The sequence below is a fragment of the Lynx rufus genome, unplaced genomic scaffold, assembly GCF_022079265.1.
Source record: "Lynx rufus isolate CCGP_SWC_20201006 ecotype Redwood Valley unplaced genomic scaffold, mLynRuf1.p SCAF_2, whole genome shotgun sequence".
In the NCBI taxonomy this organism is placed as follows: Eukaryota; Metazoa; Chordata; class Mammalia; order Carnivora; family Felidae; genus Lynx; species Lynx rufus.
In genome coordinates this window covers 199,003,648-199,022,241 of record NW_025814834.1, presented here as the reverse complement: position 1 = coordinate 199,022,241, position 18,594 = coordinate 199,003,648, and the positions used below count along the sequence as shown (strand labels likewise).

Sequence of the window (18,594 nt, the reverse complement as noted above, 5' to 3'; positions counted from 1 at the left end):
TGTTTTACGACACGAACGTCGCCATCATCTCGGAGAGCACAACTGAAGCTTCCTCCAAGCACGTGGTCCTTCGCTCTTCTTGCCCATGACACCATGTGCTCTGCCCCCTCCACATCTGGCTCTCATGCTGCTGACCCTGTTCGGGACACTCAGGTCGCCTCTCGCCTGAGCCTCTTAGTAACAACTGCCTTTCACCCCACCCGGTCCTCAGCCCTGACCCCCTGCCAGCGGCATTCGCCCTTCTGCCCCGCCCATCCTTGTCCTGCCCCACTAAACCATAAAGTCCTTGAAGGTGGTGTCCGTGATTTGTTTTCCCCTGAGCTCCACGACCAAGAGTGGCCCACAGAGGTCTGTATAGTGAACCTGGGGCATCTCGGGTAGTACGTCTGGTTCTCAGCTTCTAGCCGCATCAAGATGACCTGGGAATCTTAAGTCCTAATCCTACCAGACTGCCACGGAAGAATGGGAGGCAGCCCCACATGTATCATTGGGCGGAAGGTCTCCAAGATTCAAAGTTAAGTAGAAGCAGCAGGAGGAAGCTGAAGATTGAGGAGAGCATGTTGCCATTTGTGTGAAAAGGGGAAAATATATTTACATAAGCCAACAACGAATGGTCTACCTTTGGAAAGATATGAAAAATAAGCAAAAGGACATCAGTGCCTGGAACTTTCTGAATTCTGTAGCATCTATGCATACGATCTATTCACAAAAGTAAATAAAATTGTAAAAGTTCAAAAATATGGATTCTGGCTGTATTGCCAGGAAGGATCCAGGAAACTGTGTCTAAAGCACTGTCAGCTCATTCTAAGTCAGAAACTGAATTGTCAGGAAGAGGGCAGGGTCGAGATGCAAAGGATATTTGGAAGCATAAACTTAAAATGTACTTCATGAAAAAAAAAAAAAAAACTAGAAAGCTCTCCCAGGGGTCGCGAAGCCAGGGTTGGGAACCCACCGACTGAGTCCCACCTCTGCATTTTATGGATGAGGAAAGAGAGGGAGAGTGACTTCTCAAAACTACGCAGCCAATCGGAAGCACAGGCCGGTGCCCCAGGAGCGATAATGACAATGACATTGACTCCCGGCCCCTGCTCACCTTCAAGCAGGGACCCTGCTCACTCACAGGGCAGGAGGACAGAAAGATAGAGAAGAAATCACCATCTTTAATCAACCCACCTGCACAGAAACCAGGGGAGCACTCCCTGCCTTGCAAGGTCCCAGTGGGAAAAGAACTTGGGTCCCCTTGCAAAATCCATCTCATAAAAACAAAAGGCTTCAAAGCACCAGTGGCTAAACCCGTGGAGTAGAAAGGAGGCGGGGCGTGTGGGGGTGGGAGGAGAGGGCTGGAGGCAGGGAAGCAGTCAGGTCTGAAGGGAGCTGCTCCCTTCTTGAGCTGTACGCACAGTTACCTAGGCAGACCACCCGGGACTCAGTGCCTGGGGGAACCAGAGGAACTCCTGGGGCCGGCTCCTTGACACAGCACTACAGATGGGATGGTGGGGTGGGGTCCTAGCCCAGGATATTCTGGCCGCAGACGGTAGGGAATGCTAGATCAGAGGGTGGAGAGCAAGGATGGGAGTGTTCACCACGGACGGGCTCAGGTGTACGAGCCATCTGTGTTTCCCTCCAAGTCCCCCACGCCTCCTGCCCTCCTTCCTAACCCAGGGCCACTCCTGTATCACAGACTGGGAGCTGAGGCCTGATCCTCCTGCCCTTGGACTCCCAGCCCGTACGCAGGAACCAAGGTCCTCAGGGGTGTCTGTGGAAGGAGGTGGGGAGAATGAGCTCTCATCTCTGTTTGCTCTCAAGGGTGCTGGCCCTCCCGGCCCCACACCACGACCCACTCCCCCAGTCTGCCTCTTCAGAACTCCTTCTGGGCTTCTTAGAGGTTTCTCCTGGACACTGGAGTGGTCACAAACGCTGGTGATCTTTGAAAAGTGGTGACTGGGCCGCGCCGACCAGCCCTCTTCTATTCCGGAACCACAGGTCTTCCATCTGGAAGGTGGATGGAACCATCAGGGGTCGGTGGGGTTGCTGACGAGGTAGGGATCATGGCTGCAGCAGACCCGGCCTCAGGGACCTGGAAGGGGGTGGCGTGACTGAGGTGTGGCCTCCCCTCTTACTGGAATGAGCTTGAAATGTTTGCCAAGGGTGGGCAGGGGCCGAGCCTAGGAGGGGCTTCCCTGTGGGTCAGGCTGAATTCAGGGCTCTGGGCTCTGTTCATCTGGTTCCCAACAGGAGAACAGGTATATTGCTACAAGAGAGGTGGTGTAGATCATGTGGATTCTAGAGTGTCCCAGATGGATGGGGGCTCAGAAATGGAATTCAGAGACCAGACCCCAGGGGTTCTGGAGCCTGAAACTGCAGAAAGTACACTGTGTTCAAGGCCTGCCTCCACCCAAAGCCTAGCTGTGTGGCCTCAAGCAAACGCTTCATATCTGGGCCTCAGTTTCCATATCTGAAAAATGGGAATTATAATCCCAGCCTCGCCCTGGGGACTTAAGAGTCAAATGAAAAGGCTAGAAAGAGCTCCATCTGCTAAGAGATTATTTTAATTATTTGAGGGAAACTGAGGCCCAGAGAGGGCAAGGGCCTTGCCAGATGTCACACAGAGAGTCAGTGACGGAGCTGCAACTGGAACCCAGGACTCCTGCTTCTAGGTCACAGTAACTCTCCCCAAGGCTGGTGAACCAGTGTGGTAAAATGAGGTGAATGCCATTTCTCTCTGGACACGGGACCGGAAGTTGGGTTTCAAAAAGAAGAGGCTGGAGCAGGGAGGGAGGCCCCAGCGCACACCAAGGCTGAGATAAAAAAAAAAAAAACAAACAAAACAACAACAAAAAAAACCCGCGATCCCCTCCCCCGCCCGGCCCGCCCCACCCTTGGAGTCGGGCTGCGAAGGGCCAGGTCCATGTCCGGCGGACCCAGCCAGTGCAGGCTGCAGTCGGTCCGCTAGCCGCCAGGGGGCGCGCCTGCCATTTGGGCCCGACCTGGTGGCCTCAGCTTCAGTCTAGCCAGCAAGCACGCGGCGCCCGGGTGGGAGCGCAGCTACCCCGACCTGCAGAAAACAAAGGCGGGTTAGGGAAGTGGACCCCGAAAATATGGGGGCAGGCAGATCCGGCTGCCCTCCCCGCTCCTCCCTGCCCTTCGTCCCCCAGCAGCAACGCCCCGGTCCCTCCACCCCACCCCACTGGGCGCCAGGACCCACGTGTACAGAGGCTGCAGTTGTAAATGCGACGTCTTCTGGGGCGCCTGGTATCCGTAGGAGTCAAAGCCACCGATGAAGTCGACTGTGGAAGGGGAGGTGGCTCATAGTTAGGGATGGGCCCCTAGGGTGCCAGTTATGGGAGGGTGGGTCCTGAAAAGGAGGAATCTGAGAGCCAGATCCCATACAGGGTTTTAGGGCCAGGCTTTGCTGCCAGATCCCAATAGGTGGACCTATGGGGAACAGGACATGGAGAAGCTCAGCCAGAGTGGCCAAAGCCCTAAGTGGACAGGGAGCCTGGAGGGGCGAGGCCGTCCTTTAAGGGAGCAGGGCTTGAGCCACGTAAGGGGGCAAGACCACGGAGGTGGGTGCGTGGTGGTGGTGGTGGTGGGTTAATGGGGGCAGAGACTGGGCATGGGCAGTGTTTGGTAGGGGTGAGCCTCATGGAGCTCCTCCGGGGGGCAGAACCTAAGAGAGGTGGATAGAGAGCGGCGCTGGAACCATGGGCTGGGCACCTGGATGTCTAGGTCACAGCTCAAAATGTGCTACGTAGACCCCCACTACCCCTGCCGCCTTTTCTCCCCCACCAAGAGGGTCCAGTTGGCCAACCCAGGGCTCCCTCCCTGGAGGGAGCTTGGCGGCGCTGTCCAGGGTGCTGAAGGAACAGGCTGGTGCGCGGCCAGGCTTCCCCATTCCCTAGGGGCTCCCCACTCACAGCTGTCCTCCTCCTCCAGGAACACTTTGCTCACGTAGCAGGCGAACACAAAGCCGAACAGCTGGGGATGGAAGGAAAGAAGACAGAAGCTCTTCCTCCACCCTCTGCCTGGCTGGGCCTTGTCCGACTGGAGGGGCACGGTATGCGAAGATGAAGGCCAACCCATAACAACTTCCAGTTAAATGACTGGGCCTTACTGTCAAACATAGTTGGTTCCATTCTCCATTCTGCGAGTGGACTTTGGACAAGTAATTATTTTACCTCTTTGAGCCTCAGTTTCCCCAGCTGGACCTGGGCAATACTTTACTGACTTGTTAAGAAGAAAGAGGAGTATGTGACTTTGGGCATGTGGAGTGTGGAGGGGCAAGACTAGGAACCAGAACTGTCTTGGATCCACTCTCACAACTCTTACGCACTTGATGTGGTCATTCCATTCTGTGAATAAGCAAACAAGCTTAGAGAGGGCAAGTGACTTGTCCAAGGTCACACAGCAGATACACTGGAGATCGGGTTGACTTACAGTCTGATGACTCATCCTAGTCATTAAACCTGCTCACGCCAGGCTGGGGCAGGGGTGAAGGGAGAAGATACAAGATAAGGAGACAGAGCCAGACAGAAGCACAAGAAGGCTGGGAGATCTAGGTTCTTCCCTTCTGAACTAGAGCTAAACAAAGGGGTTAGGGTAGACTCCACCTCCGGGAGTGTGTGGCTCAGGGGGACGGGAGGACTCACAGCCAGGAAGATCTGCAGAGCACTGCTGAGTGCTTCGATGTAGGGATAGTCAAGCAGGCAGCCGGTGACAGAGATGACATGGTGGTCTTCCAGGGCCAGGCGGGAGTTCAGGACAGGTGTCACTAGGCAGCCTGGCCCATTCTCCATCCACCAGGAGCGGTGCAGGGACGTGTTGAAGGTCATGATGAAGTCCCGGTCCTGGGGGCAGAGGGGCCTAGGATACTGAGCTGGGGCCACGAGGTGGCGGGAATCTTCCCCAGGCAGCAGGGAACTTTATATAAAGCCTACTTCACACCTGGACTGTTGAAGCAGCCTCCTCTCCTGACTTGACTTCAAGGGTCTGGAAGGGGGTCTGTTTCCACAAGTCTCTATTTGGCCAGTAGGTGGCGCTTGATGACTACGCAGGTCTCACACTTCCCTCAGAGACCGAAAGGGCTGGTGCTGACCCACAGAAAGCCCCAAAAATTTCAGGGATGGAAGGGACATTAACAGTGACAGAGTCCAGTTTTCCAGCCCTGAGCGGAATTATCAACACAGACCCCTTCATGGCCCATGCAGCCTCTCCACTGCTCGCTCTGTGTGACCCTGGGCAAACGTTTCCTCTCTTTAGTTCTTGGTCTGCCCATCTGAAATGGAGAAGGGCCTGGCTCAGCTCCGAGGTTCTCACCCACGGCGTCTATGTGTTTACCCATCCAGTCACTCGTGCAGCCTGTTAACAGATCTTCACCGAGTGCTGACCAGGTGCCAAGCACTGAGATGTGTCGTCTCATTCCATCCCTTCCGCAACCACATGAAGTAATTATCTGCACTCATGAGACAGGGAAACTGAAGCTCAGAAGGTAAACCACTTGCCCAGGGTCACATCACTTGGAAATGTTGGAGCTGGGATTTAAATCCAGCAGAACTACAAAGCCAATGTTCCCACTCATGTATTTTGCCTTCTTTTTGTCTAAAGTTAGAAGTTGTGCCTTCTGGGCTTGCTCTTCTACAAGCCAAGAAGTTCCACTTTCTTCAGTGGTTCCGCACGGGCCCTGGGCCACTCGATTGTCCCCGAAGTCTACCCTCTTTCTCTTCCGAAAATATTGATCAGAACGGGACTCAAATCGGGGCGCCTAGCTGGCTCCGTCGGTGGAACATCTGACTTGATCTTGGGGTCGGGGGTTCAAGCCCCAGGTTGGGTGTGGAGATTACTTAAAAATGAAATCTTGGGGGAAAAAAAAAAAAAGAACTGGGCCCAAATCTTTGTGGCCTTAGCCGTACAAAGTGCATGGCGTTTTCATCTCCCTTGCACCGAACACCTGTGGGGCCTGAGAGCAGTTTTCGGGGCCACGACGTGAGGCTGGTTTCTACCGAGCTTGGAATCACCTGGGACCCCAGGCCATCTTCATGCAGATGGCCCTTCAGCGTTGTCTGCTCCATCATTCGCTTCTGGCAGGTGCAGGGGCGGCCAAACAAAAACGTGGGGGTAGGGTTTGCGGAGCAGATTATTCGGATGTGTAGAGGGAAGTCTCTTCAAGAGACGATGTCCCAGACCCACACCTAACTTGGAGCCTTTGGGTAGGGGACAGGCAAGGTCCGGCTCTGCCCTCTAGCACTGCCAGGCCTGAGGCTTACCTGGGACAGCTGTCCGACCTCTAGGTAGAAGCAGATGATAAATGCATTCCAGCCAACCCAGAGCACCAGCCAGGCTGCATACTGGGGAGAGGAGAGGTGGGATCAGGGTGGGGCCTGGGAAAGTGGGGACAGGGCATGTCAACGCAGACAGAGCTCAGGGACTGAGGGGACCTTTGCAGGGGGAAATGATGCCATCCCACTTAGACGGCACTTTATAGTTCAGAAGTCATTTTTATATCCGTCCGGTTCTTACAACAACAGCCCTGCATGGAAGGCGCGATCCTTTCTTTAAAGATAACTCATGTAAGCCCTAGAGAGGAGGTTTAAGGTTTCCAAGATCACACAGCGAGGAAGAGATAGGGCTGCCACTCAAACTCCAGTCCTCGGGCAGCTAATCCGATGCATTCTGCAGAGAACAGCAGCCACGGCCTGGCTCTGGAACGCTGGAGAGGATCTAGATATTTCCACCCAAGTCCCATGCCTGCAATTTCCGTGCCGCCACACGGCAGACAGTGATGCTTAGAGTGGTACCTGGGGCTTTCCTGAGAGCCAGAGAGAAGGAGCCTCCCATCCCAGGTGACACAGAGCTTTGGGAGGGCCCTCTTCACTTGGCTTCCGGGAGCTCAGCCCGTGGGAGGCGGGAGAAGCCCAAGAATGAGCCGGAGGGGGCTCTGGCGGGAGCATGGCGTTGCATGACACTGTTATCACAAGTGGCTAGCATTTTATGTAACAAACCTACTGAAAAGCCTTTTCCCTCAAAAGAGGCGTGTGAATGGGCCACTGAGGAAGAGCAGGGGAGAAGGGTGAGCCTAGCTGAAAGCAGGGGTTTAACAGAGACCATCAAGGACCAGGGCTTGGAAAGAGGAAGCAGGAGGAGGGAGCCAGGGACACAACACAATCCACGCCTGGGATCGGAGCACAGGGGACACTGACCTCAAGCCACACTAGCCGCTCGAGACCATATTCCTCATGAACAGCAAAGGGCAGGTCTTCCTAAAGCAACCTGAGGAACTAAACCAGATGAAGTCTGTCCCTCCACTGGCTTCCGGAGGCAGCGTGAAGATGTGTCAAGAGCATTCACTCCGGACCTGATTGCTCTCTAATCCTGCCTCTGATTAGCTGTGTGGCCTTAGGAAGCCTCATAACCTTTCTGAGCCTCATTTCCTCATCTGGAAAACGGCGATGGTAAGCCACACCTTGCAGGGCTGCTGTAAAGATAAGCAAAACGTGCGAAACTCTCAGCACTGTGCTTGGCGGATGGTAGGCACTCACTAAAATGATATGTCTTGTTAATATCTGGATTTTTCCCTAGGAAATTCTTTAGGGAGGATACCGCTCTTGTCTCTCTGCTGAGCAAAGAAGCATTGGTATTTGGGCATCCGCACCAGCAGCCGGGCTGGAGCTAAGACAGAGCAGGGGTCTGGGTGTCCAGGGTAGGGGGCAGTTCTGGCTGGAGGAGCCGGGGGGGGGGGGGAGGGGGAGGGGAGGGGCGAGTGAGCCATACCAGAATGAGGTACCGGGAGCGGTACTGCACGGTGCCGAAGATGCCCAGGATGACGGCCATGATGTGCAGGAAGTTGGCTAAGATAGGAGCCCACTGATAGCCCAGGAAGTCAAAGATCTGCCTCTCCAGTGCAGCCACCTGTGGGAAAGAGCAGGGACGAGGGAAGGCCAGGGACTAAAGGGAAGGGAAGGGATTCCTCCTTGACCTTGTGGAGCGGGTGACGCCACCTACCGTGGTGATGGGGCACCACGGCCTGACTGTACACGAGTCTCAGCATCTTCCTAACTCTGCAAGACCACAGGGATACGGGGGAGCGAGGGCAAGGCTGTGGGGGCCGGCTGAGACTGAGCCCTGATCATCACTTCGGGGAGGGCTAACGGGAGAAGGGAACCACAGTACGGAACACCTTCAGAGCCAAGAGGCTCTGCCCACCCATGTGGGGCTCTGAGCAGGTGGAGTTAGGATCCAGACTGCTCCCCGCCCTCCCAGCTCTGGCCAAGGGCTCAGCCATAGCCCTGAAGGGCTAGAAGTCCTGAAGTCCCTTCTTTTTTTTTTTTATTTATTTTTTTTTTAATTTTTTTTTTCAACGTTTATTTATTTTTGGGACAGAGAGAGACAGAGCATGAACGGGGGAGGGGCAGAGAGAGAGGGAGACACAGAGTCGGAAACAGGCTCCAGGCTCCGAGCCATCAGCCCAGAGCCCGACGCGGGGCTCGAACTCACGGACCGCGAGATCGTGACCTGGCTGAAGTCGGACGCTTAACCGACTGCGCCACCCAGGCGCCCCAACTGAAGTCCCTTCTTCCAAGGACTCCTGTCTGGAGGTTGCCCTGGCCCGTGGGATCCATGGGATGCAGAGAAAGGGATTTTTTTTTTTTAATTTTTTTTTTTTTTTTTACTCTCCTTCCCCCAGGGAGCTGTAATGGGTTGCAAAATTGACCTCAAGTTTTTCCTCTCCATGTTTCCATGCTCTTCGACAATGCCGTCCCACACTAACTCTGCATGGTTATGTGACTCGCCTTGCCCAATGGGACTTTAGCAAGCCCGATGCAAGTGAAGACCCCCAAAATGCTTGTGCATTGGAGCTTGCCCACCTGCTACACGTGTAACACAGAGAACACCACGTGAAAGAGCCCGGGTGCCCACCCGGAGCCTGAGAGGAGAACCAAGGCGCTCTAGCTGACAGCCAATCAACCTTCAGACGTGTGAGGCCATTTAGATCATTCCGCTAACCAACCCAGCAACTGACCTAAGACACGTACCTAGACCAGAAAAATCTCCCAGGTGATCCGCAGAATCACGAGCTCCATAAAATGGTTGTTTTAAACTGCTGTCATGGAATGATTTGTTACCCAGCAGAAGCTAACTGATATATAGGACCCCATCAGCACTCCCTTTCCCAGTAGCCCTGGTTCAACCTTGCAGCTGCTATACTTAAGAACAAAGGTGCCGGCGTGCCTGGGTGGCTCAAGAGGTTAAGTGTCGGGACTCTTAATTTCAGCTCAGGTCATGATCTCATAGTTCATGAGTTCAAGCCCAGCATCAGGCTCTGCACTGATTGGGATTATCTCTCTCCCTCTCTCTCTGCTCCTCCCCCAGTTATGCTTGCTTACTCTCTCTCAAAATAAATAAACAAACAAACAAACAAAAAAAAAAAAGAGAAGAAGAACAAAGGTGCCAGGGAAATCCATTGTTATTGATTGCCCAATACCTCTTTTTCTGGTCTTTGTTTTGGGAACCACCTTCCAGACCCTTAGTTCATGTGGTTTGGGTGGGGCTGAGCCCACCTCTAATTTCAGCGGAAGGCTCAGGACCCAGTCCTGACCAAATAATCGGCACATGGGGATCTGTGCAGGGATGGACACTCGTCCCCGTGCCTGCCCCTGGCGGTCACTGTGGATGGTTGCTGGAGTAACGGGGACAGAGATACCCTCTATCTGCCAGGGTATCTGAACGGGCATAGTCTCACCCAGAGCTGTTGGTGGCTGTCTCACAGGGACAGCCTGCTTGAGGAAGCAGCCCAAAGCTAAGGGGCAGAGAGGGAAGCAGAGTGGACAAGCGAGGTGAGTGTCCTGGTAACGTCATTTCCGGTCTCAGGATCTAGCCATCGCTGAAAACTAATTCTCCCTCCTTGCACTTGCGATTTCTGTCCCTTGCAACCGAAAGTCCTGACCTAAAAGAGAAGGGGAGCAGAGGGGATCTGGCTGGGAAGGGACAGGGAGGGTTCTGATTGAGAAGATCCTAGAAGCCTTTCTCCTGGCAGGGAGGCAGGAGGAGGTGGGGCTGACGCTACCGCACAGATGGCAGGGCTTGGGCAGAAACCCAGGAAGCCGCGGGCCCAACCCTGGCACCCACCCACCTGGCGCCAGCCTGCCTCTTGTTGGTGACTCCTCTCCCGGGGCCCTGCAGATTGGAAAGAGCTTTCCAAGTGCACCTCTCATGGATACTCCTTGGCAGAAAGGCACAGCTGAGACCATTATCTCATTCTGAAGAAAGAGACCACGAGGCTCAGAGAAGGGAAGCGACTTGCTCAAGGTCACACAGCAGGTAGGTGGCAAAGCCAGGCAGTCATTCTGCTTTTCTCTGCCACCTGTCCCATCAAAGTCCCTCACTTTGCCCTGTTGCCACTGGCCTGGGAGTTAAGAGGTTGACAGTATGACAGACTCCTGGGTGACTTTGGGCGGGCCACCTTCCCCACTGGGTCTCAAGCTCCTTCCTCCATACATAAGAGGCCACTGGACTACATGACCTCTAAGGGCCCTTCTGGTTTTGACCCCAACGGTCTGCTGACCTTGGGAGAGAAACTCCCCAGATTGCTCCCCCTGCTCCCAAAAGATCCTCCCTCATTTCCGTTCTTCTCCTTTCCACCCTGACTCTGCCGGGCCTGGGAGAGCCCTGGTGGTTTGGGGTTCCCCTGAGGCTCTCAACTCTGCTGGCATCTGGTCCTGGCAAGGAGGATGCCATCAGAGGACAGAGGAGGTGGCTGAGACAGACTTGCCCAGGCTCATCGTGTAGCTGGGGAGACATCTTGCCTGGGTATGCCTACCCAAAACAGGACATCACCCTGCCCTGACTCTGGCACTTGCTCAAAGCCCTCTTGGTTCTTGGGGACCTCAATGACAAAGTAAGCAGTGGGACAGTTACCGCAAAAAGCTTTGGAGTCTCTAAAACTTGGGTTGAAACTGCAGCTCTGTGCGACATGGGGCAAGTGACTTTCCCTCTCGGAGCCTATTTCTTCAACTATAAATGGGGAAGACAATCAATCCTTCCCTTGAGAAGTTGTGAGGATATGGAGACATCACATAAACAGACAACTCGACTTAATCAATGGTGGCTAATTAGGAGAAGACTCAACAGTGGAAGCTTCTTAGTTGGGCACCGAAGGTTTCCTGGGAGCTGGCACAAGCCTTTATCCCCAGCCAGCTCCTGCCCCCAAGTGGCTGAAACAATGGTTTAAGTCCCGCCTTCATTTCCCTTTTCCTTCCTTCCTTCCTTCCTTCCTTCCTTCCTTCCTTCCTTCCTTCCTTCAATTTTTTAACATTTATTTTGAGAGAGAGAGAGTAAGAAAGAAAGAGAGGCAGAGAAAGGGAGCTGGCTGACAGCAGCTGAAGCAGGCTCCAGGCTCTGAGCTGTCAGCGCAGAGCCCTCTTCGGATCCTCTGTGCCCCCCTCTCTCTGCCCCGCCCCTGTTCATGCGTTCTTTCTCGAAAATGAAGAAACACTGGGAAAAAATGAATCCGTGTACATATATATTTTTAATTTTTTTAAACGTAAGAAAATATATTTATCTTGAGAGAGAGGGAGAGCACGCACGGGGGAGGGGCAGAGAGAAGGAGAGAGAGAGAATTCCCAAGCAGGGTCCACGTTGTCAGCGCAGGGCCCAGCGTGAGGCTTGAACTCACGAACCACGAGGTCACGAGCTGATATCGAGTTGGACGCTTGAGCCAACCAGGCGCCTCGAAACCTTATTTTTACTGCGTATTTATTTTTGAGAGAGGGTGCGTGAGCAGGGGAGGGGCAGAGAAAGAGGCGGAGCGAGGATCCGAAGCAGGCTCTGTGCTGACAGCAGCGAGCCCGACGTAGGGCTCGAACTCACAAACTGTGAGATCGTGACCTGAGCCAAAGTCTGACACTCAACTGACTTCACCACACAGGCATCCCTGAACCTTTCTTTTTTTTAATTTATTTTTATTTTTTAAAATTAATGTTTATTTACTTTTGACAGAGAGAGAGAGAGCGTGCGCGCGCATGAATGGGGGAGGGGCAGAGAGAGAGGGAGACACAGAATCCGAAACAGGCTCCAGGCTCTGAGCTGTCAGCACAGAGCCCGACGCAGGGCTCGAACTCACGGACCGCGAGATCATGACCTGAGCCGAAGTCGGACGCTTAAGCGACCGAGCCACCCAGGGGCCCCAATAATCTCAATTCTAAACTTACTATTTTTTATTAGAAAACCAAGTCAAATATTCCAGAACTTCTGCTTGTCCAGCTGTGGTATGTGGCTAATTAACAAATAAAGAACAAATAGAATTATCTTCCCCCTTTGGGTGCAGCAGTTTAGAACAATAATCTGAGGGCTGCAGTGACTGTAAATGCAACTCACCTCGGTGTGTCTTTTTACTCTCAGGGGAGGGATAGTGTGGAGACGACAGCACCTCCTTTGCAAAAGTTTCTTTTTTTTTTCCTTTTGTTTTGTTTTGTTTTTCAAAAGTTTCAAGTGCACGTGCACTGAGGGAAAACGTGACTTTTTTTTTTTTTTTTTAACCTGGTCAGCCCATAAGCTAGGTCTTGAGTCTCTCCTAGGTGGGCCAGAACCAGGACGGAAGCTCCTGTCGGCAACTGATGCGGCCTCCTCCCTGATCTCCAGCAAAGGGAGGTTGGCCACCACCCCCGTCGAGGGCTTTTCCTTTTTCCTTTTTTTAATGTTCATTTATTTTTGAGGGAGAGAGAGAGAGAGAGAGAGAGAGCAAGCAGGGGAAGGGCAGAGACAGAGGAAGACACAGAATCCGAAGCAGGCTCCAGGCTCTGAGCTGTCAGCACAGAGCCCGACGCGGAGCTCTGACTCAGAAACCGCGAGATCATGTCCTGAGCCGAGGTTGGAAGCTTCATCGACCGAGCCACCCAGGCGCCCCTCGAGTGCTTTTTCTAAAATACAAATCTGGTCCAGTCACTCTGTCATCAGGGCAGCCCACAGAGCTTGGGGTAATCCCTGGGGTCTCTGGGCCTGCCAACTCCCCAGCCACACAGGACCCCAAACCAGGACGAGAGCCCTGACCATCCCAGAGTGACAGATGCGAACGGGTCACCAGATCCTGTCTGCATCGGTCAAGACCCGCATGCCTGCCCCTCAATCCTCTCTACCCTCATCCCCTCAAGGCCCTGTGCTGCTCCCCCTGACCCAGCCCTCCCCCACCCCTTTCAGAAGTCCTCCCAAACCAGCCTGTGCCCCTAAAGGCTCAGCTCCTTCCCTGAGGGGTCCCCCCTCCCCTATGTTTTGCACCCAAGGATGCCGTTTCTCTGTGCTCTTCTCAGTGACCATTTCTCTTCTCACATCCCATGTTCCTTGGGCCCAAGGGTGGGGTAGGATCCTCTGGGGTCCCTAAGTTGCTTACAGAACTGGACAACTCTGTGCCCCCGGGGCTCGGGCCCTAGGGCTATACCACTCCCCCCACTGCTGACCTCGTCATCCGCTGGCCTCCAGGTCCTGCCTTTTCCTGAAAACGAGTCTCATCCCTGCATCACCCCAGTTGCCTTGGACATCGGGGACCATCCCCTCCAGCACCGTGACTTCTCATCTCTCAAACACCTCTCCTGTGACCTTTCCCTCCATTTCTCCTCCTACACGGCCACCACGTGGACTGTGGCATCACCATAACTGCCCCGCCTCCAAAGTCACCAATTCGGCAGCCCCTGCTGGACCACTCCAGCTTGCTTCCCAGCACCTGTGGACGGTGACGGTGACGACCTGGGTCCAGTGCATCAGGTCCCCTGCCCCTCACCCTCCACCCCTTCCATTCTCCATTTCCTCACTCACACCCCAGCTCGGCTTGCTGGGACGGCACGATGCTTCCTTACTTCCGAGTGAGCTTCGGCTGTAAGCCAAACCCCCATGCCCTCTGCCTTTCCATTGCACCTGTCAGGAAAGGCCCACACCTGCAAAAACCCAATTAACAGTGTTCTCACTGCCTGCAAAGCAGCCAAGCGCTGATAGAGCATGTCACTCCCCAGGCAGACAAGGTGCGTGACAGATTGACAGACCCTGTAATCATCAACTTTGAGAGCCCCCCCCTCCGCCCACCGCCCCACAACCCGCCTAGGCCTCTCTAGGGAACTCACTTTCTCCACTATCTCAGATCTTCTCACTGTCCTCAACCCTCCTGGGCCCCCACCCCCACCCCAGCCTCACTCTCAGAGGACCTGGCCTCTGTCTCCCCCTCCTCCGCCCGGTGCCTCCACCTACACCCTGGACCCCATCTCCTGTCTTCTCGGGAGCTCACACCATCCTCTTCTTGCCTGTAAACTCAACCTCAACCTCTCCCTCTGCCCAGGATCCTTCCCATGGGGTCCTAAACACATTCAAGCCACTTCTATTAAAAAAATGAATGAATGGGGCGCCTGGGTGGCGCAGTCGGTTAAGCGTCCGACTTCAGCCAGGTCACGATCTCGCGGTCCGTGAGTTCGAGCCCCGCGTCGGGCTCTGGGCTGATGGCTCAGAGCCTGGAGCCTGTTTCCGATTCTGTGTCTCCCTCTCTCTCTGCCCCTCCCCCGTTCATGCTCTGTCTCTCTCTGTCCCAAAAATAAATAAAAAAAAAAAAAGTTGAAAAAAAAAATTAAAAAAAAAATGAATGAATGAACGAATGAAAGAAAAGCCCCGCGTGGTCCTCCAGCTACACCTCCTCTATCTCAATGCTCTCACGCCCAGACTAAGGGTCTCAACGTCCTCCCTACAACTCGTTCCCCTGCCTGCTTGCACGCTGCAGTGTGGTTCAGTGGTTAGGAGCTGGGTTAGAATCCTGGTACCACTGGCCAAGTCACTTAACCTCGCTGCACCTCGGTTTCCTCTCCAGCGGAATGGGTATAATTCACAACACCTCCCTCATATGGTTGTGAAGAGATTCGGAGTTGTTTGTTTAATCTGCGAACACGATGCCCAACGTGGGGCCTGAAACTTACAACTCTGAGATCAAGAGGTGCATGCTCTAGGGGCGCCTGGGTGGCTCAGTCGGTTAAGCGGCCGACTTCGGCTCAGGTCACGATCTCGCGGTCTGTGAGTTCGAGCCCCGCATCGGGCTCTGTGCTGACAGCTCAGAGCCTGGAACCTGTTTCGGATTCTGTGCCTCCCTCTCTCTCTGCCCCTCCCCTGTTCATGCTCTGTCTCTCTCTGTCCCAAAAATAAATAAAACGTTAAAAAAAAAATTAAAAAAAAAAAAAAAGAGGTGCCTGTTCTAGCAACTGAACCAGACGGGCATCCCATTTTTCCTTTCTTTACTATTATTTAAAATTATATTCTGCTGCAGAACTCCCTTGCCTCCCCCCTTGCTTTCCTTTTCCCATGGCACTTATCACACACTAACATAATACCCACTCCCTTTTACTGCCGGACTCCTGCATTAGAAGGTAAACCCCACGGGAGCAGGGATTTCTGCCTGAGGTGCTCCCGGCTGCACTTCCGGCAGGGAGAGCTGTGCCTGGCACGGGGGCAAGTGCCAAGGTTAAGCTGGTTCTCCACCCTTCCTGGCCACTCCTGATTCTGGTGTGGCTCATCCTCCCGTGTAGCCAGGGCCCTAAATGTCAGAACACCCCAAGGCCATTCCCTGGGCTCTCTTTATCCTCCCTTTGTCCAAGCAAACGCGCGCCCACCCAAGCTCCAGGGGCTACCTGCTCGTGTTTCGGCCTCCAGCCCCTTTATAAGTGGCTACTCATTGGATGAACTTAACATGCCCAAACGTGGACTTAATGAACCTACTATGCCCCAAACTGGTCCATTTCCAGTGTTTGGGTCCCATGATGTGCTGCAAAAGCCAGAAAGCTCAACTTCAGGTCCTGGTCTCCCTCCTGCCCTCTACAAGACTACCAGCTGCCCTCCCCACCCTGCCCGCCCCCCCCCCCCCCACCCCGGCCTGCCTTAAGCCTAACCGGCCCCTCTCCTTTCCCAAGTGAAGCCACCACGGGGCTCCCCTGCTGCCCCTCCCCCTGCCCTTAGCTCCCCACCCCCACCCGATTATTTATTTATCGGGTAGCTGCCAGCTGAGGGGGATGCGGTTGCCATGGGAACCATCAGCCCTGGGTCAGGGCTGCCTCTGTTCTCAGTAGGATGCTCTTGTCTGTCTAGACGCCAACCCCAGGAGCCCAACACCAGGTGGGGGGTGGGGGTGGGGGGTCAAGGGATAAATGATGCGGACAGACCCACCCCAGCCCCCAGGAAGCAGGCTGGGGGAAGAGAGGGCGGAGAGGGGGCTGGGCTCCAGCCCCAGAACCCATCACAAGCCTCTCCCGCCCAAGCCCTTGCCCGCCAATTCTGCAAGTCAACTACTTTGCTGGCCAAAATTCCAGCCGTGTCGCCGGGGGACACAGAAGTCAGGCCATCTGAGGGAGGGGTCCCTGAAGTTTTTGAAGAATGGTTTGGTCCAGCCCGGGTACCGTTACTGACCTTAGTTCACAGAAGGCTGAGGTGGGAAGAGCTCCCCATTTGGGGAGCAGCAAACCTGATTCTGTCCCCAGTCAGTGATTTCACTGTGCGACCTTGGGCAAGTTACTCCCCCTCTCTGAGCCGGAGCCTGGGAAAATGTCCCAAAGCGCATGGAAAGCTCTCGGCCCAGCGCCTGGCACACGGTTGGTGCTCTGTATACGGCAACAGCCTTTGCTGCAGCCCCAAACTCCAACCCCCCTTTTCCCAATGGATTTCTGAGGCAGCTGACAAAATTAAACCCGACTTAGGCCCTCATCCATGAAATGAGGGAGTGGGACTGAAGCCAGACAGGAGGACCCCTGGAGATCCACCAGCCCAACCCCCTCATTAGGGAGGTGAGCCAACTGGCTGCCGTGAGTTGTCTGAGAGGAAGGACTTCCCACTCCCCCTGAGCTCTGCCTCCTTCGCTGGCTGCAGTGCTCCCAGAGATCAGGTAGTCTTTGGCAGGGTCAGGGAAAAACAGGCCTGGCAGGGACTCAGTTCCTCGAAAAAATATTTCTTGAGCACCTATAACGCGCCAGGCTGGGTGCTGGGTATCCAGTGATGAACAAGCTGGTGTGGCACCCTCCTCAGGAGCTCAAGTCTGGAGACAAATCCCATAGTCCTCTGGGAGCTGATGATGGGAGCTTCTCTGCCAGGTTCCCCGCCCGCTGTGTGTAGCGACCTGTGGGGACTCCTTCCTACCCCCAACACACACACACACACACACACACACACACACACACACACAAACACGCGCGCGCTCCCTGTCGCTGTCTCTTCTGGGGCTCCTGCGGCCCTTCTGCCTCTCTGCCCTGGTCTGATTCCTGATGGAAAATGGCCAAGGTCGTCACCGGTAAGTGAAAACAAAAAACAAAAACACAACAACCGCAGAGTAATGGGATTCCATTTACATTACAAAAAAAAAAAAAAGAGAGAGAGAGAGAGAGAGAGACAAAGCCAAAAAAATAAAAATAAATAAAAAGACGCGAAACGTGTTTGACTAAATGCAGAATCAGGAGCTGGGGAGACACACACGACAAATGGTTATGAGAACTTCCCTCTAGGGAGTCGGACTGGGGAGATGGGGAGCCTTACACTTTTACTTAGAAATACTTCTGTATCTTGGATTTTTTACAACAAAGGTATGCTTTTCAACAATGTTAAGAAGAAACGTCTTTCAGCGTCGATTCGTGTGCAAAAGCAGTGAAGTGGCTCAGGCGATCTGAGGTCTCCTTCTCTGATGTGAAGGTGCTGGGGGGCCCCGGGCAAGTGTCCTCCTCTGGGCCTCAGTGTTCTCATCTGTACAGTGGGGGCCTCGGTCGCTCCAAACCACTGTCTGGGCCTGGTGATGCTGCAGCCTGCCTATGGGCAGGGGGCCTGGCCTTGGGGTCCTGCAACCTCTGCTGAGGGCCTAACACAGCCCCTCTTCCCCAGAAGCTGGTTCTGTCAGCCCCCGGTAAGATCGCTGCTCGGGTTCAGCCAACCGAGGCACTAGGGCTCCCCATAACCCTTGTGGAGCCGCCGGGATGCGAAAGGTGGAGGCTCAGAGTGGTCCCGGGTCTCCCAAAGTGACTCAGACAGGAAGTGGTAGAGTTCAGGTTCGAGTCCTTGTCTGTGCGCTCACTGTTCTTCCCACCCACCATATGTCTCGCCAGAGACGGTCGGGGGCAAAGGAAGGGGCAGATCCGAGGCGGGGCGGGCAGAGCCTGGCTTGGATCAAAAGCGGGCAGCGATGTAAGAGCTAACATTTATTAATCTCCTATTAATGCCAGACACTATGCTGAGTATTTCACACCTGTTCATTCATTCATTCTACAAACAGCTCTCCAGGGCCTTTTGTGGGCTAAGAGCTGAGAAGTAAGGGGACCCAGATCTTGTCCCCATGGGATGACAGTCCTGCCTGTTCCCTCCTCAGCGCTGACACCAGAACACCTGCCCGAGCCCAGAGAGCCCGGAAAGCAGAAGAGGGGTAAGATGGTGGGGGGGAGGGTGTTCTTTCCCATTGGAAAATAGAAGAAAACAACTCTCAATGGGCTTCAGAATTGTACAATCATTTATTGAGCGCCTAGTGTATATTACCCCTCATACCCATGTCTCTAAATCCTAACCCCATTGCTGGATGAGGAAACCCTGGCCCAGAGAGGTAAAGGGGCTTGC

General features: G+C 54.2%; 1 protein-coding gene across 1 annotated transcript in view; it reads right to left on the bottom strand.

Annotated features, from left to right (window-relative positions):
• Positions 1-2,890: 2,890 nt before the first annotated feature.
• The window catches only part of NKAIN1 (sodium/potassium transporting ATPase interacting 1), a 40,059-nt gene continuing 24,355 nt past the window's right edge, over positions 2,891-18,594 (bottom strand). The window contains exons 2-7 of the mRNA XM_047084848.1: positions 7,768-7,905; positions 6,264-6,344; positions 4,650-4,847; positions 3,918-3,978; positions 3,206-3,287; positions 2,891-3,055 (exon numbers count right to left, since the gene is read on the bottom strand). Of these exons, the coding sequence (XP_046940804.1) occupies positions 3,046-3,055; positions 3,206-3,287; positions 3,918-3,978; positions 4,650-4,847; positions 6,264-6,344; positions 7,768-7,905 (570 nt within the window). The 3' untranslated portion in view covers positions 2,891-3,045. The remainder of the gene's footprint in view (positions 3,056-3,205; positions 3,288-3,917; positions 3,979-4,649; positions 4,848-6,263; positions 6,345-7,767; positions 7,906-18,594) is intronic.